This window comes from Megachile rotundata, chromosome 9, assembly GCF_050947335.1.
Source record: "Megachile rotundata isolate GNS110a chromosome 9, iyMegRotu1, whole genome shotgun sequence".
Taxonomy (NCBI): Eukaryota; Metazoa; Arthropoda; class Insecta; order Hymenoptera; family Megachilidae; genus Megachile; species Megachile rotundata.
Genome location: NC_134991.1, coordinates 15,165,982 through 15,188,249, shown reverse-complemented (window position 1 = coordinate 15,188,249; position 22,268 = coordinate 15,165,982). Strand labels below are relative to the sequence as shown.

The following is a 22,268-nucleotide window of genomic DNA, read 5'->3' as shown; positions in this document are numbered from 1 at the left end:
CAGAGAGACCGCAAACTGCCCAAGGACCGACTTCGTACCCTCCAACGAAAAGTATCTCGCCCTTCTTACCCTCCCCAGTGACATCGTGAAAGCCCTCCAGAGACAAATAACGCTTTACAGCTAGTGCAGCGTAGCTTGCGTAAATCGCGATATCCATCTCGATCCTCTTCGAGAGCATTAAGAAATCACGATCCTCGTTTTCCTGTTCGCGTTCTCGAAACGGTTGATTGGAACGCGATCGAGACGCGATCGTCGGGAAAGGAGACGCGACTATAAAAGGAGCTTCGGTTCTCTCGCGAATAAAAAATCGAGGACATCGACTGAAGACTCATCTGGCTGGCTGTGATAATAATTTCCTCCCGCGAACTTCCCCCCGTGTTCCTTCTCCTTCTTTTTTTATAATCAATCGATAACTGGTCGATGATTACGCGTAAACCCGTGCGATGATTTTCACAGGGGAGCGCAGAGCAATAAAACGAATTCGATGTGAATTTTGGTAACTAAAGATCACGATACCGACTAACGGATATCGACGGAACTTAACATTCTCCCTCGCGTGCGTGCCGAAACCACTAAACCGCACACAAGGATCATAACAGAGAATGCAACGAGAGAGCAAACGGATCAAAGCAAATTTGTCGCACTCGTGACCACGATGATCGAGCGTGTTGCTGCTCCGTTAGAAGCGCACGAGACCGCACAAGATCGCGAACGAACGAACGACTGACGGTTCTCCACGAGAAACAGATTCATCTCGATCTATGATCCGACGAGGGCGACGAGTCACGTTTCCGTCGAAACACGAAATGCACGCCAAAGATCGTACCGTGCAGAACCGATCGGACGTAGGGACGAAGAATATGAAGCGATCGCTCGGGGATGATAATGATGATTCTCGCGTACCTGAGATCGGTTGATCGGTGGTGCAGGGCGCGGCGGCATGGTCCCGTCGCAACACAGCGCCGTTCGACGAGCACTGAGCAGCTATTCTGCGCCAACGGGGTTGCGTCGACGTCGAAAAGACGTGAACGGTCGCCTCTCGCCCCTCTGTCGGCTCTCCTCCCACCACGTATACTACCGACGCCACTCTTCAGGGTACTCTCACACGTATCAACCCCCCTGCTCGTCCTTCTTGCTCGCACCGGACTGCATCCACTCGTACTCTTTCCTGCTTCCTCTCGTTGTCTCCGGCGCTGGTTACGTCCTCGAGGCTGCCACCACCGTGGCACATGCGCGGATTCCCCTGTCCGACAAAACGTACAGCTGCCAGAATTGGGAAAAACGAGCCAAGGGAAAAAGAAGAGGCCACGGGGGGAACGACAGAGAGAGATCTGGAGGGCGGTGTTTTCTGAAAAACCTGTCTTCTCTCTTTCTCCCGTCTCCGATACTTTCTTCGATGTTCCTTCTTACTCTTCTCACCCTTCCGTGCTCCTTCTTCGCTATCCTCCTTTCGTCTGCTCGTTCGGTTTGGACCTATTCTTCGAACAGCGCTCCTTCTTCTTCGACTGTCGTATTACCGATTCGACCCCTCCGCCTCTTCGCTATTCGTTCTATTTTCTTCCATCCTGGTTTAAGGTTTTCTTACCGATCTTTTTCTTCTGTCCATTACGTTTTTCCTATCACGCCCTTCGCCCCTTGATCTTTGCTACCCCCTTTCGTCTATCCGTTCGATTTGCACCTATCCATTCTATTTTACCCCTTCTCCATTCATCCATTACGTTTTTCATCTTCTTTCAACCCTTTGCGTTCTGTCCTTACCCCCGTTCCACTTATCCACTCAATTTGCTTACGTCTACCTTTCCGATTTTCTTCTTAACACTCGCCACTCTTTCTCTATCTCCCTTCGTTACATTTTTCCTCTGCCTTATGCTTTTTGCTTACTCCCCTCGTTCCATCTATTCTTTCCCTTCCGTCGTTTCCATCTTTTCGACTATCTTTTTCCCGCGCACGGTTCATTGTTCCTTTCGAGGTTGTACGGCCCGTCTCAACCCCGAAGTTCCCAGAATACACCTTTTTGTCCATTCGTGTCACGCGACGTCGAAGTACATCTCTAAAACGCGTGGTTAAACCTCCGGTCCCTTCGAGTTTAATTCAATGAATCTTGTGTTTGCTCGCGCTTCTGACTCCGGCAGGGATTTCCGGAGGCTTTTGTTGCTTAACGGGGGGGTCGTGGACCAGAGTACGCGACGATTCGCTGCAGTTTTATCGCTTCTGTTTTCCCGCTTTTTTACTCCACGTTCTTTCTTTTCTTCGCCGTACCCCGCTTCACCCTCGCTCCGTGCTCCCGCTCTGACCTAATGGTTGCACGCGCACATTCTTCGTTATGAAACGTAACTTTTAATGTGGCTTTTCTGGTACACTCAGAAATCCTAAATAGCCGGTCATTTTTTTTCTTAGCAACGATCGCGTTTAGAAGAGCTTTTCATTCGCAGAAGAATGTTTCGCATTCCACTTGCGTCGGTGGAACAACCGAACCGATACGACTGCGAAAAACTGCGAGAGAAAAATGTCGGGAAATGTTCTTACGTTAATCGTTACCTTTATCGCCGATGAAACGATAAAAGTCGATAAAACCAGGCAAATGCGAAATCGTTTCGCGCGGAAGCAAAAAGTATCGCCGTTCTATTGCAACCCATATACACCAGCGGGTTACGGGAACCCGAACCGCCATTTTGAACAGCCATATTTCTGATTCGACAACTACGACGATCAGCGATGGGATCAAACGTTTCGCAAGTACCTTCGAATGTGCATCAAACGCTCTTTAATTCTTTGAAATGATCGAGCCATCGCGCGTAGGTTTACCGTGGATTATAACCCATGGAGCGTTGTAAAAAAGGATGTCCCTCGGGTATGGCAACAAATAGCCAATTCGCTCTTTCAACTTCACCATTTCCCCGTAGGGAGATCCCACTACTCGCGTGTGGAATAACCAAAACAAATATCAGATCGCTACACGACAAATTGCCAATCTCGAAACATGGAAATCCTTTGATTTTTTAGCACACGTCGGACTTGATCCCATCGCTAGCGACAATCGTGCTTCCGTGACGGTAGAACGCACAATTTTCTTATACCGCAAGTCCATCGTTTATAATCCTGGGATCATTGTTCTCGTCACGACCCCCGGTTCAAGAAACGGTTCTCTCAATGATAAATATTACATTGTGTCGCGGTGGTTGCGCGAATTAAAGGCAAGACCGGGCCAGCGATGAAAAGGAGAAAAGGAAATGCAGAAAATAGAGGATGAAAAGGTTTTACTTCGGGAGCACTGGAAAGTGTGCTTTCTACCTTCATAATCACTCGACGTGCTCTTTGTATTCGAGAATTTCGCCTAAACAGACCAGTGATCTCTTCTTAGCCAGAGTAGCAAAACAATGCGATCGAGATAGGATTTAACCGTCGTGCTCAACGTTTCCCACCCCTTCCCGTCTATTCTTTTCCCTTTCTTCTTTCGCCGGAGATTCGATGGGTTCGCGTGAACTTTTACCTTCCGCCCGAAAACGGCCGAGATCCGATAGTATCGCGAGCCACGTTACCTATCAACGCCAACATTTCCTTAATTTTAAGTGAATTCACTGGCAAGGCTGACGTTATAACGAGCGGCCCTGCTAACTTTAAATAGCTTTCGAAACTTTTCGCCTCTCCAGGAGGGATTGCTCTGTTTTTTGTACGGAGAACAAAAGGATCCCGTGGCGTGCACCTTTACTGGCCAGTCAGTTGACTAGCTTTTTCATTGTTTCGACCGTTTCAACGTTGCTAATCGAATGCAACGCGGTCAATACAATACTTCCAAATACAGTAGACTTTAGTTATATTACCACTGTCGGCAATGTACGGCCCAATAGCTATTGTAGGCTGCGATATAATAGGTTTGTTCAAAAGCTTTTTCCTTTTACATCGTAACGCTCTCCGTGAATCACCGTGCGCGACAATCATTGAGCGTATGATGTTCCATTGCGTAGCGAGCCAAGGTATAGTGATCGAACTCATAGTTGTGCAGTGCATAGTGACCCAGCGCGTATTAACACATCGCGTGACAATGTGACAAGCCCTTTCTCCGCGTTCTCCATTAATGGAAGTCCATCGCTAATATCCATAAAAACCCATATAAATGGAAATATAACTCTGACAGTATATTCGAATCGATTGCATCTTTTCTATCCCACAAATCAGCGTAAAACCACGGTTAATCGGTGAACACCGTTAATTATTTTTATCGGCAATTACGGCCGCTAGTTACGTGAACCAGGACTCGTTAACGATCTACTATTTACCGATATATCTCACTCTTTTTTAACGAGTATCCCATATCCGGGGTGTCTCGTATTTTCGAGCACCGAACATCCGAATACCCGAAGAAGATTTATGCTCGTGCACCTTTCGTTACAATTTTGATCTATGGACATTATTTGGAAGATTTACAACTACGATTTTAATTGAAATTTTCGCGCGGTCCTCGAAGTGTCCCGAACTCGTCGATCGACTAATTAAATTCATTTTTCGCCAGTCGTTTGCAGGCGAGCGAGCAAAATGCAAATAAATCTGCGGACATTCTCGCGTGAAATGCGCACGCAATCAATCGAGTCAAATCGTTGTCCACAATGACGAATAAGTAGTTCGCTAGGAACAATGGATCTGACAGTATGGATGACAAACAGCGCGTGTATCGCTGCTACGAATCGAGCGATATTGCGCGTTGACATGATTTACAGCAATTGCTGATTCTTACGGACTGCGCTGGAACCGGGTTCACCGAAGAGGAGCATCCTTCCGGTAAACGCAGGTTGTAACATCCGGTATAAAGATTAAAGCGAGCACAGAGGAATGCGAGCTCATCGATTATTAATCCTCCGGAAGTACTTGCAGAGTTTCACTCATCGCTCGAACTTGTGTTTTATCGTCTTTAAATTAGATAAACTCTTGAGATCCGTAGGAAGATCGGAATGAAAGGAATATTTCATTTGTTCACTATTTCAAAAGTTCTCCGATACTTAACGAACCTTACTGCTGCATTTACTACGGCACGTTAAAATTGCAATTAATTAAGGGTGCGAGTGGTTGATTAATATTGATGGTATTTCAAATTTTCTGGCTATTTTTCTTCCGTAATTATTGGATCGGATTAAAATGCTGATGTCAGTCACCGCCTGACGTTTATGACAATCAACACGTCCAACGATTTCAACGGATTTAACCTCGTTATCTTTATTTAATATTTTGAGCCTCGTACGTTTCACCAGTGGATATTTTGATACCGTGCGCTTCTAGATTTTATTCCCGTATGTCACCACTGGAACGGATTTATATGCACAAAGTCATGCGTCAACTATTACTGTGGTATCGTGCACAAATAATAGCTTAAAAATGGTGTATCTATTGATACGCAGTAGCTGCAGATAAATTTCGCGTCTTCTTCGCGAAAGGTGCAGTTTAACCGCGTCGATAAATTGATAAAAGAGATGTATTCCGTGGCAGCTCACTGTCAGAGCCTTGTCTCCCCTTGCTTTTTCTCCGGTTCTTCACTTCATTGCCATTAACGATCTTTCAACATCACGTTCTTCGGAAAAAGATACCGCGCTTCGTCCACGAACGTGCAACGATATACCATCGTGTCTCCGACAGAAAACTTATTTTCTGCTTTCTGCGAAGATGTCGATAAACCATTTTTTCGTTTCTTGTCACGGTAATGATTTATAGCCGAACCGTAAGTATCTTTCGGTATCAAAGCATTTCTCTTGTTAGATAAGTTACCATCGAATTAGTGTTGGGTTAGATTTGAGGTAAATTTTGATAACATCCAATCGGACTATCAATCCAATGTCACCAGAGAACTTTCGACCAAATCTGCAAATGAAACGTTGTCCCAAAATATGTTTAATACCATGTCCAGTCGAATATTACATTTTCTTATTAATGAAGTATATTAAATTTTGTTCGAGATGTTGAAAAACGAATACGCTCGGAAGATAATTACGTGGATAAATTAAATGGGACACCTTACATAGGGCGTAAGCCGGTGCTGGCTTCTACTTCATTCAACGTTGTCGTAGGGATCACGTTGGATTACGAACAGCTAGAAATTCACCTAGTACGATTGCCTTCCGGCTAACGTGTTCCTGCTGTTTACGCGAATTTTAATTGCGCCCTGGACTCGCAACCCGAACACACACAGCATCGCGTAAACAACGACAGACTATTTCATATTTTCCGACACGTATCCTTCGTGACTCGCATTTTCAATATGGCTCTCATAATTTCAACGCTCAATGTTACTCTCTTTCTTCGTCTAAACGCGACACTTTGCCATTTTGTTATTCTAAGAGAATACTCGATGGAGCTTTTGTTTGATTAAAAACGAACTTCATGGACGTAAAATATTTGAAAATTCTTAAACGTTGAAGATTCTTAACCGTAGACTGATTACCAGCCATACTTTAGCACCTACGGTGTTGCATGGAACATATCAATACTTTTCTCTGCCTTATTTTCACTGAAACGAGCAATAATATTTTTGTGGAGGCAACAGACTAGTGCGATAAACGATAGGGACTTATTTGTCCTAAACATTTTTAACGACGTTCGCGAACTTGATCAATATTACCGAACAAATATGAATCAATAGTAAAATTAGACGTCTGTCGTCGAAATATCATTATTAGACCTTTTATCTGGAGTGAATCAGAGCCCACGATTCAATAATAGTATCAGCGAACCATACCAAACATGAGCGACTGAAAAAAAGACAGAGAAAAGCTACCGCAACGAACGTGTTAATCCAACAAAAGTGCGTTATCCGCCTAGAGAATCTATAATTCTCTAGTAAACACGATTCTCCGACGCTCTCTAGCGAGCGTGATTCCCTAGTAAACAACGTTGCAAACAGACGATTTACAAAAGCCAGAAAAACAAACACCAAGACCCTGCAACAGCTTCCTCGTTTGCACAAAACGTGTGCTCGACGACTGTGTGTTAGAACCGATCGTACACACAAGATCTATCTCACGTACACCAAGAAACATCGATGAAAAGAATGACTCAAGACGCAAGAAGAGAGATAGCCGGACAGTCTGTTTGCTCGATTTTGCCTGGGTCAAAGTTCGCTGACTTTCGTATAGTTGCACCCATTGGCGTAACTAGATAAGAACCAGTATAGACCTAACCCCTCCCCAAAATATTGTCCACGTAGCGTGAAGGACGTAGGATAAAAGATGCACGGAATATTCGGTGCGAAAAATTCTGGAATTTTTTCAAGTTAACTCCGAAACTTCACAAGTTTCCATGTCCCATTCCCAACTTTCCAAATTTTCAAGTTCCCAAATCCTGACCCTCGAGATAACTAAATTTTCATGTTTCTAAATGGTCAAATTTCAAAACTCCAACGTTGATACACCCTTAAATCTACGTATCCCCAAAATACCTGAATACGCAAGCTTGGAAGCTCTACATTTTTAAACGACGAAAAAGGTATCGGGTGTAACGGGGAGCGACAAGATCCACCCTAGAGGAAAAGCCCCAGTTACGCCAATGAGTGCGCCATGAATTTCTTTGCACAAAGGACGCACAAAGGCGGACTTTGCGTGGCCTTGGATATCTCTCGTCACCGGGGATACGGAGGATTTTTCGAATCGTCATCGCTAAGGTCGGTCATCGCTTGTAAACGTCAAGACGTCGCTCCCGGAGAAGAATCTTCTCCCACCGAGTGGGGCCACACGTTACATTTATTCAAGGATAGACTTCTAATCTTTTGCTCGCGATAACGAGCTTTTCTGCCGCGATTTCGTCGAGCAGCGAGTAGCAGTGTGTCGTTGACCATCGTGGCGACCGCTCCACCTCGATATCGGTGGTGCACGCACAATCTTCTGTCCTTTCCTCGACTTCCGTCTTCTTCCTCTTCTTATCCTCGTACGCTTCATCCTGATCCTCCTCGCTCCGAACTCGTCCGCGGAGAAAATTCGCTCCCGTTCATCAGACTTTCCTCCTAAGAACCTAACCCACCGATGATCGTCTCGCGCACGTTTGATCAGAGAAGATCGTAATTGTGTTGATAGTCCGGTGAGATCGTGAACGAAAAAGAGAAAGTTCAAAGGTGCAACCATGTACGCGAAGCTATTACTATTGAGGTCCGCCAAGGTTGGATGTTTTCCAAGAAGATTGGCTTCGTCCACCTCTAGGCTGAGGATTCCCGAGCAAGCAGTACGTGCAACTTTTCTTCTTATTTCTCACCTTTTGCCCGACGAATTTCAACACAGGATCGTTCGATCCGACGAACACGATGATTGGACGTTCTGCAGTCTCGATTCGATTTTCAACGCGTGCCCGATCATCGGTTACGTTTTTAATCGAGCCGCTCGAGGATCGCTCTGTCTCGCTGGATGGTGAAATTAATCGACCTAGCAAACTTACGCGCGCTTGGGTTATCATTAACGTCAGAACTACGTCAAACTTGTCAAACTGATGGGTCTTGAGTTTCTTGTTTCAAGTTGCGAAATTTATTAACAATCGTCGCGGTTCGGTACTATTTATTTGCGATGCACTAATGCCTACAAATCGTTTCAAGTTTTGTGTCGAATGAAGAGTCACCAATGAAGATCCTCTCAGTAATTTTTGCTCAAGTTAGGCAGTTAACCGATCGTTAAAGCATTGTAGTTTTTGTCGAGATGTATTTTAATTGCTGACGTACTCAGGTGAAACCTATAGTATAACATTGCTGGCTTCTCTTGAACTCACATTCTGGAAAGTTATGTCAAACTTTGTAAGATGATGTTCAAAATAATACCATGACTTTAGTACATCTTTATTATAAAGATGTGCCGCTTGTTTTCCCAAGAGTCAAAAATTTTGTCCAAGACCTTCGCCTTTGATCTTACCAAGTACATGCGTGATCTTACGAAGAACATGCGTGATAAATTGACCATGCACTTCAAACTAAAATTCGATTAAAATTGTTACTCGGATTTTCAAAACACGAAATTTGTAGCTAACTCATTAGCTGTACTCTCGAAGGAAATAATATTACTGTAAATCGTACAAGTGGTTCGCCTCTCGAATTCCAGTACAATGTTATAAATGAATCGAATAATTCCACGATGAAAATTTGCGTTACGTTCCGTTATCGCGAACAACGATCCACATCATAATTAAATAATCTCCCTGTCGAAAATTGTTTATACGCAAATTGAACGGGGCAGATAAACAACACGAATAGACGTTGCATAATAACGTGTACCGCTCGATAAGTTTCCAGTAAACATTAACGAACGAGTAAAACGCGTTTTCGAATGCACAACGGATGATTCGATTTTAAAGATCGCTGGTTTAATTGGCTGTGCCGCAATAAAATGTAACGCGACGTTATCGCGAATACATAATACAAACTGGTATCACTGTGCACACACGTGCCCGCGATATAATTGAAATTATAAATATTATTTTCGTGCATCCTGTTCTTCCGCAATTACATCCAGATGAATTTTCCCGGGGCGATCGTGGAATATTTTCTTGTTTTTAACGCGATTAATGTATCGGAAGGCTACAAAGTGATTGATTACACAACTCGATTCATATATCGGAATTCTTATTTACTTGTAACACTTTTTAATAGAATTTTATACTCTGCAATTATGAACTTTGGGTTTGGAAACATTTTGTTTTTATGTATATATCCACTATGGTGGGTGAAACTTTTAATGTTGTCCATATAAAACTATTCATTTTAAATTGAGGCTACACCGAATTATTACTTATATTTTATATATAATATTATTACACCGAATTATAATGTTGTTCATATAAAACTATTCATTTTAAATTGAGGTTACACCGAATTATTACTTATATTTTATCTCGTGGAGTTCTTGTTTGTTTTGAATTGAATACCTGTCCAAAGTTGAAAGGAAACTACCGTTCTATTTGTCCTTTTCTTGTTCGTGTACGATAAGAATCGTGTTTTATCAATCGTCACTGAATTACGATCTACTTGCCTGCTACGATAAGCGGGAGTAACGGGAAATCATCATCGATTATTCGCGGGTAAAGCATATGAATACCTTTTTTGCAATTCGAGTGCCATCAACCCGCGAGCTTCTTCCATGCCAGATGAGAATCAATACATCAATCCGTGAAAATCAACAGGTCGAAGCGTATAATTATTCGAAATCCGTATTTACTGGATGATAAATAACACTCGAAGAAAAAATATTCGATCGCATTCGTTAAAACTTTGTTTGCTTTAACAAGTATTACCTGTTGTTCAACAACCGATTCCCCGATGCTCACAGAAATAATTCTACTCGACCCGCTATCGTCGCAGTGTTTTCCGTTTGGCGTTAGAATTAGAAATTGATACCGTTCGGAATAAACTGCGTCTTGGGAAGCTAGATAAGAGACATCACATCGATATGATTTATAACGCACAATCGGTAATCTTTCGGTTACGAAACTTGTGGAATCTGCGTCGAAGCGAATCCGAAATCGAGCGTGTCCCATGGGGGGAAAAAGATGCACTGTCTTAGAAAAATCCGTGTAACCTCGCGAGGCTCGTCGAGACGATAACGCGTTTCAATTGGAAATCGAAAACTCTCGATACTCGGGAAATCAACGACGAGTTATGAAACGAGGAAAATTGCTGCCGGACGAATTGTTTTGATTTTGTATGAATATTCAACGCGATTCGGTCAACGGAGATTAATGGGGAGGGTGTTGAGCCGGCAACTACATTAAATATCTGACCACGGTCTTCTTTATCGCGTTTTCTGATTTCTTTGAAAATTTCTACGTGCGCGCGATAGTATTTCGAGTGGCAATCGAACTAACGTCGACCCTCGGGAATTTTTCGTTCCGAAGTGAAGTATTTTGCAGAAAGCAGATAACGTTCGTAGCTTGAACGATCGCAGATATAGATACGTAGATCGCGAAAGATGGATGCTGAGCCATTTAACACCTGGGCTTATATCTGTCTTAGAGGTGGAACTATCACGCTCGAATGACATGTAATCGTTCGTTGTTCGATTACTTGTACGATAGTGTAAATAATTCGATTGTCGGCCATAGTGTAGTAAAATTGTAGTAGCCAATAAGGTAGGAATTTGACCCAGTAAGATTTAATATTCGCGAAATATTGGAGCAGACTTTTAGACCTGATTACGTCGGAAATAAATGAACACTCGATCGATGTACTTTGACTAGGATAAAATATAAATTAATTCACTTGGATGTACGAATATTCGAAGAGGTACCGTAAGAAAAATTATAGAAATTGTTGAAGGTTTTTCATTTGCAAATGGAAACGTCCTCGCTTTAGATTCTAATGAATCTCTCCGATTACTAGCCAGTCCTACCGCACAGTTTTTGAGAAACAGAAAGGTCACTAAAATATTACACGAACAAAATAATATTAAACATTACAGAATGCATGCAGGTTACTTTTTACCCGTAAACAAAACGCTATTGTACGCACAGTTAAAAGCTGTATCGTGTTAAAATTCAAAGTACGTTTATGCGAATCAATATTTTATGTACAAACATACAAATGTGCAATTTCGCTTGGTGCAGAGAACACAGTTTTACTTTTTGCATAAATTTTACAAATAAATTTGCGCACTTCAGTTTCATAATTGGGTCAAAATGATGCTGCGAGAGTTAACTCGGACGACGAAACGTTGAGCTAGGGATAATTTCGAGTTAACTTCACACTTTCCTTCAAATTGTACACAATTCTTTTAAATATGAAAAATTCGAGTGCTTGATTTAATCGTGAATTGTGACCGATCCAGCTGCATCGAGGGTTAATATTTCGTGCTCATCACTTTCCAATGTCGAAATTTTGGACCATTCCTTTAAATATTACTTTTCCAATAATTTGACGTGTCCAGTTTTAATTAAGACGCCATTGCACGCGTTTCGTAGATTGACCCAATTTCGAGGGTTGATACAAAAATAGAATAAAATGCTATTACTTCTTTTTGTTTTCCAAATGTTATTTTGCCGATATAATAAAATTAGATGGTAGCTTTAAACACCGTTGCACGTAATGTCACGATTAATTCAGAGTAGAGTTAATTAATTAATATCTTTTCAGGGTAATAGACCGGACTTACGTAGAGATATGCAATCGCCAGAAGGACCGCAAAAACCCACGATGTTCAGCGAACGCAGCCAGCTGACTTACACGCGTCGTTTGGTGGTGAAATTGGGCAGCGCTGTTATCACGAGGGAGGACGAGCACGGACTGGCGCTGGGACGCTTAGCGTCTATAGTGGAACAGGTAGCCGAGTGCCAAAACGGAGGTCGTGAATGTATTATGGTAACTAGCGGAGCAGTTGCATTCGGTAAACAGAAGCTCGCTCAGGAACTGTTGATGTCCTTATCGATGAGAGAAACGCTCAGTCCCGGTGGCCACATGAGAAAACGCTCAGGTATGATCATAAATGCGTCTCGATATCTCAAATGATACCTTTAAAATTAATTACAACTTACATATTAAAATCGAAGGAGACGACTGTTCTTTATCGGTGGACACATTTAAAATGCTGCGAAGGATAAAACAATCTAGTTCGTTTAAATAAAGCAAGAAGTGTCGATATTTTTTTGATCTATCTGATATCTCCCATACAAGACACATACAGTATGACATTGACTTCATTACACGTATAGATTATACAGAACGCATATGGTGCGTCATCGGTCTCGAATACTCAGAGTTATTGCTCAACTTAATTACTAAATTTTAAATTATCCGAAAATGCAGTTAAGTCATGTTCTAAAACATACTGCTCCAAATGAGTACGTCTCATCAACTTTTAATTAGATGCATAACTTTCAGCGCTCGTAAAGATAATATCGCGAAGTGTACAAACATGCAGCTTTAATGACTGCCTTCGTCAAAGGCTAAACCCTTGGTTTTACGATAGTATACGGAACGAAAGATCCCAGTTTCCTGTGTCGATGCTTGCTTAATAATAACGTAACAGGGGAAAGAGGTGAAATCTTGAGGTATAACTCTTCGATTGGTTGAATCGCGTAAATTACGATGACCTTTGAAATCGGTAATACCACTGTACGAAACCGAGAAACTTTACACACGATTCGCATTACAATAGCGTATGAGATATATCTCGTTCGTAGAGAATCTCTCTTATTTCGCGAGAATGCAACGCTATGACTCGAATATCCGGCAGTAATTCGAGGCTGGAGCCCATCGTTTCAGCACGAACTTCATTTTCGGAATATTATCATCTAACTGCAAATTGGAGTACGCGATATCCGTGTGCTTGTATCTTTCTCGTTTCGTCGACGAGCATCGTGGACGGTGGACTCAGTCGAATTCGCGTGCCAATCGATATTCTTTTTATTTACCCCGATTCATTGCGCTCCATTAATTAATCATAATTATACTTAGAACGAGTTAAGTCGAAAAAATAACGCGTTTTAATTATTCGTAACGCGGGTTAATTAAGCGGATAATCAACGATGAGTTAACTGGACATGTTTCTCTGGATAATAGTGCATTTACTACAAAGTCATTGTCGTTAAGTGTGCATACTTTTCAAAGATTACGGACAGGATAAACTTAATTACTTAGGGGTTGATTCGTTTCTGATTAAAAGTACAGCAGAAACTTTCATCAAAAAGTTATCCGATTAGTTAACAAGAAAATTTATAAATCTCGTTCCAACACAATCGCGGAATATCTCCAAAACCCGCCACTTAATCCGTAAGAAATTACATCACGAACTGTGTGAAACGTGAGCAAGAAAAATTTGAGATGTACTTACGGCGTACTACATGGTTATTTTACAAAGGATTCCATGACCCAAGACGCGGTAAATAAATTACGTTTCACGGGAGCAATCTTATTCGTACTTGGAGAACGAATAACCCCTTTGCTACGTGCGGTAGTAAAACCATTCTGGACACTGTTTGCTTGTACCGACGTGTTGACGACCACAATAAAAACGAGTACTGTTTATTCTTAACGCGATACACGTAGATTACCTCAAATATTAGCTTGCGGAGTTTAAATAGCAAGCACGTGTTTGATCACCGCGCTGCTTTGCTCGTTCAATATTTCAATTTAATAGATCATTTTACGAAATTAAATTTGGAAAATCGATAACCAGCGACCCTTATGGCAGCGAACGCGTTCACTGGAAAGCTGTTGCTTTTTTCCGCGGATTCACGTCGCGCCTGTACAAAAAAGATCGATACGTATGGTCGTAAATTTCAAAGCGGGCTACATTCGCTTAGAAACGCTCGAACGTTTCAGCTGAAACGCGTTGGAACATCCCCGAGGTACTTCCGGATGTCCAGGAACTCCTCGCAAACTTGACAATGTCCAGCTTTCCCATGTAGGTTAAACTAACAACTGCCGAGCCACCCAATTCTTTTACCGGCAATTCCTTCGAGATTCTATTTGCCCGGGAAAACAGTCGTGGTAATTTTCCTTTCGGGAGGCAAGAATCGAACACGATAGACTGAAATTGTTGAGAAAATAGTGCAGCCTTGCTTCTTATTGCTCCCAAGGAAACGTTTGTGCAAACAACAGAACAGTCGTCGGCTTCCTACGCTCCTCTAACGCGAAAGTGCGAAACCAAACCGTGGTGTTCACGATCGTCTGTTTATAAGTTCGCAAAAAATTTCAGACGCCGAGACAGTAAAAATTACGGAAGGTCTAAAAAGTTAACATCGCTTCGCATATCACGACTTTATTACTTTGCAAAACTTCTTGCGAGAGAAAATTTTAAAATATCCTTCAAAGAGCGTACCGCGATTCTTAAATAAGTCGCAAATTCCTATAAAAATGGAAAAGAGGAGAATGTAAAAATCTGAGATTTTATTTTTACCTCCGAAAGCGACACGAACATCTCGGATGGTCCGATATTTCCGTAAAGTTGTACCGCTCAGACAGATTCACGAAGCAGCGCAAATAAACGACACGATAGTTTTGATCTCGTTTTCGCGTAGGTACTCCTCTGGAACCCAGAGCGGCAGCAGCAGTGGGTCAATCGGGTTTGATGTCGCTATACGACGCCATGTTTGCCCAGTACGGTGTAAAGTTGGCCCAAGTGTTGGTCACCAAACCCGATTTCTATAACGAGGAAACTAGGATGAATCTCTTCAGCACCTTGAGCGAATTGCTCAGCTTAAATATCGTGCCCATAATCAATACGAATGACGCCGTGTCGCCTCCACCGCAAGCGGACGAAGAGGTAGCCGGAGGCGGCGGAAGAAGAGGCATCTCCATAAAAGACAACGATTCGTTGGCGGCCATGTTGGCCGCAGAAATTGAAGCGGACCTTTTAATCCTGATGAGCGACGTCGACGGGATTTACAACCAACCACCGTGGCAGGACGGTGCCAAGATGTTGCACACCTTCAGCTCTGACCTCAGGGACACCATCAAATTCGGACAAAAATCGAAGGTTGGCACGGGTGGTATGGACGCTAAGGTCAATGCCGCGTTATGGGCTCTCGATCGTGGGGTCTCTGTTGTAATTTGCAACGGCACTCAGGAGAAAGCCATCAAGAACATTTTGTCTGGAAGGAAGATCGGCACGTTCTTCACGCAGACATCGGAATCGACCACGCCTGTGGAAGTCGTCGCTGAAAACGGTAACTTTTTCTTTTATCAATATACGTTAAATCTTCGAACGCCCAGATTCCTATATCTCCGGTTATCCATTTGGTAGTTTTATCGGGTAAAAATGTTTCCGTAAGGACACTCGAGAGATCGGCTAGTATTTCTTTGCAACACAAATTATTGGAGAAAGATTATCACGTTGGGCGCGACAGTTTTTTCGTGGAGGGATCGGTCACCTCGCGTCATTTTGTTCTACCGACCATAGCAATATGGGTCATCGATTATCGAAGGTAGAAACGAAACAGCTTACGGTCGGTGTATCGTGGCCGTTGTACCATTATCTGCGACACGTACTCTGCTCTCCTAAGATACAGAGCGAAAAAAGTGGCGTCGTATCATCCGCGAGTATATTTAATTCAAACAAGTTGGCTAGCGATCCCATTGAAAAAGTTAAGCGAGAAGAAAAGTAGTTAAATATTCCGAACCAGAGAGCTTCTCGCCAGACAATTTTTATCGGCGTTGGATTCTATTAAAACTTATTCAATATTTCCTTCGGCTCCATTCAATGAAATAGCTGGAGAGAAAAATTTTTACAAATTACGAAACAGTCCTTCAACTATCTCTCCCTTGATTTAATTGAAAACGATTAATAAACATCAGCATTATACGAGGAGGGTAAGTTTGGGAGACGAGGCTCACCTCGGTCCCTAGCTATTTACATCGGTATCAACAAGTCGCGGTAACCGATCGTTTTCAGCTCGAGTGGGCAGTAGAACTCTTCAGGCTCTCCAACCGGAAGAACGCGCGAAGTGCATTAACGTGTTGGCCGATCTCCTGGAGACCCGTCAAAAGGAGATCTTGCAGGAGAACGCAAAGGACCTCGATGCCGCGGAAAAAACAGGTCTGGCGAAAGCACTTTTGTCTCGTCTTTCTTTGACTCCCGCGAAGCTGAAGTCTTTGAGCGCCGGCTTACGGCAGATTGCCAACGATTCTCTGACGATCGTGGGTCGCGTGCTCCGGAGGACGCAGCTGGCAGAAGGTCTGGAACTGAGACAAATTACCGTGCCCATCGGCGTACTGCTGGTGATTTTCGAATCGAGACCCGACAGTCTACCACAGGTTGCCGCGTTGGCAATGTCCAGCGCGAACGGTCTTCTTCTGAAAGGTGGCAAAGAAGCTGCCAATAGCAATCGGTACTTGATGGAACTGGTCAAAGAGGCGTTGAGCAGTGTCGGTGCCTCTAACGCGATATCTCTAATCTCGACGAGGGAGGACGTCGGTGACCTGTTGTCGATGGGAAAGCATATAGACCTTGTTATTCCTCGGGGTAGCTCGGACCTCGTTCGAACCATTCAAGAACAGTCAAAACACATCCCGGTACTCGGACACGCCGAAGGAATTTGTCACGTGTTCGTGGACAAAGACGCGGACCTGTCCAAAGCCTTGAAAATAGTAAGGGATTCGAAATGCGATTACCCTGCCGCTTGCAACGCTATGGAGACTCTTCTTATTCATGAGAGCCACATGAAAGGGAGCTTCTTCTCGGATGTCTGCAACATGCTGCAAAAGGAAGGAGTAAGTAGCGTGATCGACACTTTATGCGATATCTATACCCGCAACCTAGACTTCCTTCGGATACGAATTACCGTGAAAGAACCTCTCGCTTGTTCTCGATTTCAAGTTTCCAAATTTATAAATTTCGAAAAGCAGGGAAAACGCAAAGTCCTATCTTTGTATATTTTTTTATAAAACGAAATAACGCTTTGTAGTGTCGAATCTTCGGTTAATATTTCAGGTAAAAGTACATTCTGGACCAAAACTGAGAGAGTTGTTAACGTTCGGACCACCGGCCGCGAAAAGCATGAAGGTAGAATACGGAGCACTCGAATGTGCCATCGAGGTCGTGTCGGATCTCGACGATGCGATAAATCATATTCACAAATACGGTAGCGGACACACAGATGTTATTGTTACCGAGAATAGTCAAAGAGCTACCCATTTCCAGAGGGAGGTTGACAGTGCATGCGTGTTCCATAATGCTAGTACACGATTCTCTGACGGATACAGATTCGGTCTTGGCGCAGAGGTGAGTTATTTAAACTCCAGCGGAGTTGAATACTAAATCCACCAGTAACCGCGAACACTCAATTGTCTTTCTTATCGTAGTGCATTTGTTAACTTGATGCTATTGGACAACCACAATTATTGTATTTTTCACAAACTTATATTCTTTAAAAAGGTCGGTATTTCAACGGCGAGGATCCATGCGCGTGGCCCAGTAGGAGTAGACGGTCTGTTGACCACAAAATGGGTGTTGCAAGGCGATGGTCACGCGGCCGCTGATTTCTCAGAGGGTGGCGATAGAGTTTGGCTGCATCAACCCTTACCGTTGAACGAATCGGCATGAATCGATGTTACGAAGGCGGGCAATCTTAAAGATACCGAAAACTCCGCCACAACACGAAAGGTTTTACACAGAGAGGAGCCATCAGAGAGGAATCACGTTGCTCTTCCGGATTCGTTAAAAAAACGCTCGACATCACGACGAGCGTGCACATTATTCCTTTCCATACAATCGCTCGTCGCTAAAATCTTGAAAATCATAAAAAATCGTACAAAATAGAGACGTACGGTCTCGCGTGAAAATATGTCTTTCGTAAAATCCCTCCTATCCGATAACAGATTATTATTAAACGTCAGCGTTAATGGTATTTGTAAATCGGATTAATTGCAACGAAGCTCGTTGGAAGCTCTTTATTCGACAATTGTAATTAACTTTGTTACATAAATACCTAATTCCTTGTAGAATAAGTATTATTCGTAAGAATTACTCGTGATTAAAACGGAATTCATTCACTTTCGAAACCCTTTAACGGACCAAAGAAATATTCCAATATTGGAACAGATGAAAATAGTGTAATTAAATAACCGTGCAATATATTATCGATCAATTTATACTTAAAAAATTTGTACTTAGAATTTTATTACCCTTCCTGAAATCAAAAAAGAAACAGATGAAATGTCAGAATGTTAATATAAATTTTGAAAATTTATCACGATAGCTCGACCTCCTGGGTCCCGTGCTGTCTTCGTGCTTCTTTATATTTGATATGCAAATGACATTAGTGACCCCACGTGCAAATTCATATTATCTTTGATTACATGTGTCTTGAAATAGGATCGTGTTTTTTCTGTTGTGAGTGTATATCATTTACGTCAGAAAGAAAGCGGAAAATTTGAATTTACCAGGCAAGTAATGGAGCAATGAAGATAATTACCAGAGAAGAGTTAGCAGTAAGCTATTTATGTCATTGACGTTTCAGCGTCTATTAGTAGTACGATATCTTCATGCTTTGACTTTGTTAACATTTCCTATCTATTTATCAATTTTTAAACTCGATATTACCGTGTACAACTCAGTTTATTCGAATTTCAAATTGTAAATACGGAAATGTACCATTACTTCGCGATAAATATTGTTTACACTTTTTCAGAGCGAATAATTGATAATAAAAAAATACTAAAAAATCACCATAATCAACATGAATCACTTTCGAGACATAGGTTTTCATATCTGGCAACTAAAACATCAATTAGAAAATTATGATTCTTGTATTCCATTGATAGAACCTGAAGAGATAAAAATGTACGTAAGATACGATCAATAACAACTATTGTTGAAATGAATTTCTTTTTGTGACTTGACATAATGATCACGATTATTACACATTAAAGTCCCAGTGATACGTACGATTATTTATAATTATAATTATCAAATGTGACGTAAAACTGCAGCCAGATAGCAAAGCTGTAAGTGTAAAGTCCAGCTCCACTAAATGACCGAATAACCCAACCAACACAGTTTCCGTGAATTGTGCTATCGAGAAGCTTACAAATCTCGGTCAACGATATCAGGGCCGAACATTTCTTATCAGGACCAATGGAATGTTTCAATTTTTATGCAGGTTATCATATAATGCTTTGTACACCTTTCAGCAGTCAAAATAACTGTTACTAAAACATACAAAGAATAGACGATAAAGAATAAATGTTTATTGTTTCTTCTATTTTACAAAGGTGAACTTTTTCCGCGTGTACAGCATCAGAAATAGAATTGTCAAACAGATTTCTGTAAAGATATCTCACTTCGATTACACTTTCTTTTTATAGAAGTCTTTTTATGCATTTTCCGGCGCCCATAACTTAAATGTTCTATCGTACGAGGTAGTCCCGATAAATCTGTGATCGGGTGAAATATCAACAGACATCACTTTACCGTCATGGCCAGGCAAAGTCTTCAGAGGTTGCCAGGTCTTATTCGACCATATCTTGGCAGTGTTGTCGTACGACGCTGTGACCAAATATTGTCCTTCTATCCTCTGATATTTCACGTCCGATAATAAATTCGTATGCGCGGGTATCGTGTACACGCAAGATCTCTTTCGTAAATCCCATATTTTACAAGTGTTATCTTCGCTTGCAGTCGCTATGTGAAACCCATTAGGAGAGAAATCGATACCAAAAATAGACTTTAAATGACCCTCCATAAACATAATGCATCTTCCAGTTCGAAGATCCCACACTCTACCGAAAGAATCGTGTCCACCGGTAGCGCTTACGCTACCGTCACACTGAAAACTATAAATATGCGTTAATTTAAGAAGTTTACTTTATTTCGAGAACGTAATATTCAGTGATGTACCTACCTGATACAATGCACAGCCCTAGCATGGCCCTCTTGGTGCAAAACTTCTGCCTGCTGCTCCAAATCCCAAAGCCTCCAAGAAGCATCGTAACAGCATGTTCCAAGAAATCTACCAGATGGATGGAATGCTAATCTAGATACTCTGTGTGGTTCATGACCTTCGACTTCGGCTAAAGGCTCTTCACCTGATCCACCACTCCATAATTTTACCGAACCTGTACATATAGATAAATGTATTATTTTGATATTATTGAAATCTTCTGGTATAATATAAAGAAACTGTCCATGTACCGTCAGAAGCACAGGATGCCAATACACAAGTCTGTCCTGCTTTATCCCCTACCACCTCTTCAGTAATAGTAGCTTTTGGATGAAAAACAATGCAGCCAACATTACAAGTATGACCTTTAAGTGTTCTTAACAGAGTACAGTCAGGTACAGACCATAATTTGCATAAGCCAGACCAAGAAGCTGTTGCCAGCATTTTAGAATTTGGACTAAATTGACAGAACGAAATTGGCCTGGTATCACCAATCTGAGAACAGTAAATTGTGAGGGCTTGTAATTTCTTCAGAAGCTCTTGACGACGTGCTGTACGAGTAGCTGTTGGTAATTCCAAATCTTGTCTTGCTTTATCCAATCTAGCTTTTGCTCTAGGTAATGAATATGCTGAAAAGTGAATTAATTAAAAATTTAATACAGGAATTATTAATAAAATATAAAAGTTAAAAATAAATGTGTTTCACACTTACCAGCAATCCATGAACGAGCTATTTGAAGAGATTCTGGGCCCTCATGATACCATGTTGTTTCGGTATCTCGTTCAGTTGCATGCAAAGGTTTTTCATCTTCTTCGTGCTTTTTCTTAATCGCATCTTCACCTAAGTTAGCCAGTAACTCTCTTAATCTTGTTCTTCTGTCAGCAGGTCCCTCTCCAAACAAGCAGATAGGTTCACCCAACTGTCTTAAATTCTTTTTCACTTCAGAATCATCTGTAGAAACATTAATTTGACGTGCTTTCTTTTTACGTTCAAACTCTTCCAACAACGCTTGTCTATTTTTAGACATTTCATCTTCAAGTTCCATATATTCATTAGATATATGTATATTTGCCAAAGTAATGGTAGCATTGATGCTGTCTCCCAAATTTGTAGAATCTTTCTCTTCTTCTGACGATTCTGCTGCTGCCGCCAATCTTGCGCGTTCTGCTTCTTCGAGTGATCCATAATGAACAGTTTTCTGCTTTTTTACATAAACCAAATCCTCGTCATCTGACATTGTGAAGAATTATTTATAATAAAATAAACGGAAAATAAAACTATATAATTCGTTTAGTATATGAACAGTAAGGTTAGAAACGTGATCTTAACCTATAAAAGAGGAGAAATTATCTACAGTTATTACTTTACGCACAGACTATTTATGAGATGCGTACAAAATAATATACGAAACAAAATTTAGTTATTTTTACAAAATATTTAGTTAGTGTCATTCATAAAAACATTTCACATTATAAACAAACATTTTCAATAACCAACTGTCAAGCGTTAGACGCTTCCTCCGACTAGAACACCAATGATGGAGGATAATCGATAATAGTACTATCGATTTAAATCGACTTTTATCGAAATTTTAATTTGTAATTGAAACATTTTATACAAATAAGCAGAATGATTATGAATATAATTTAATAGCGTTAGCATAAATGGATTATTTAAATAATTTATTTATACTCTTGTCCTATTTTTAATGAAGCTTCTATATTTTGACTATAGGCGATACTGAATATAGAGTGTCTTCGGAATCATAAGCTTTGGAATAGATTCTACATAGTAAGAACTATGAAAATTTGATTGGTTAGAAATATTAATAGAGGATACATACTATAGTTCCTTAAATTTTAAAGCGGATTATATTTCTTAAAACATGATTTGTATTTGTGCGAATTATGTCTACTTTTCAAAAATAAAATATTAAATGCGT

General features: G+C 41.4%; 3 protein-coding genes across 3 annotated transcripts in view; 1 reads left to right on the top strand and 2 right to left on the bottom strand.

The window, feature by feature from the left end:
* The window catches only part of Oct-TyrR (Octopamine-Tyramine receptor), a 66,933-nt gene extending 59,315 nt beyond the window's left edge, over positions 1-7,618 (bottom strand). Inside the window, exon 1 of the mRNA XM_076535350.1 lies at positions 904-7,618. The gene's annotated coding sequence lies outside the window, so the exon portion shown is untranslated. The remainder of the gene's footprint in view (positions 1-903) is intronic.
* A 181-nt stretch (positions 7,619-7,799) lies between these two features.
* On the top strand, positions 7,800-19,267 carry P5CS (Delta[1]-pyrroline-5-carboxylate synthase). Its single transcript, XM_012286342.2, has 6 exons — positions 7,800-8,196; positions 12,080-12,416; positions 14,965-15,612; positions 16,338-17,155; positions 17,376-17,666; positions 17,820-19,267. The coding sequence occupies exons 1-6, from the start codon at positions 8,098-8,100 to the stop codon at positions 17,985-17,987; spliced, it is 2,361 nt and encodes a 786-aa protein (XP_012141732.1). The 5' UTR covers positions 7,800-8,097; the 3' UTR covers positions 17,988-19,267.
* A 346-nt stretch (positions 19,268-19,613) lies between these two features.
* On the bottom strand, positions 19,614-21,936 carry U4-U6-60K (U4-U6 small nuclear riboprotein factor 60K). Its single transcript, XM_003703768.3, has 4 exons — positions 21,038-21,936; positions 20,577-20,954; positions 20,287-20,500; positions 19,614-20,218 (listed from the first exon to the last, which is right to left on the bottom strand). The coding sequence occupies exons 1-4, from the start codon at positions 21,561-21,563 to the stop codon at positions 19,759-19,761; spliced, it is 1,578 nt and encodes a 525-aa protein (XP_003703816.2). The 5' UTR covers positions 21,564-21,936; the 3' UTR covers positions 19,614-19,758.
* Between the last annotated feature and the right edge of the window lie 332 nt (positions 21,937-22,268).

What these genes read in the sequence shown, in the direction of transcription:
- P5CS (XM_012286342.2), top strand. Translation starts at nt 8,098, where the DNA reads ATGTACGCGAAGCTATTACTATTGAGGTCCGCCAAGGTTGGATGTTTT. An exon ending in TGAGGATTCCCGAGCAAGCA is followed by an intron (nt 8,197 to 12,079) that starts GTACGTGCAACT and finishes ATATCTTTTCAG; the next exon opens with GGTAATAGACCGGACTTACG. An exon ending in GATTCGGTCTTGGCGCAGAG is followed by an intron (nt 17,667 to 17,819) that starts GTGAGTTATTTA and finishes TTCTTTAAAAAG; the next exon opens with GTCGGTATTTCAACGGCGAG.
- U4-U6-60K (XM_003703768.3), bottom strand. Translation starts at nt 21,563, where the DNA reads ATGTCAGATGACGAGGATTTGGTTTATGTAAAAAAGCAGAAAACTGTT. An exon ending in AGCTCGTTCATGGATTGCTG is followed by an intron (nt 20,955 to 21,037) that starts GTAAGTGTGAAA and finishes TTCACTTTTCAG; the next exon opens with CATATTCATTACCTAGAGCA. An exon ending in GGCATCCTGTGCTTCTGACG is followed by an intron (nt 20,501 to 20,576) that starts GTACATGGACAG and finishes CTATATGTACAG; the next exon opens with GTTCGGTAAAATTATGGAGT.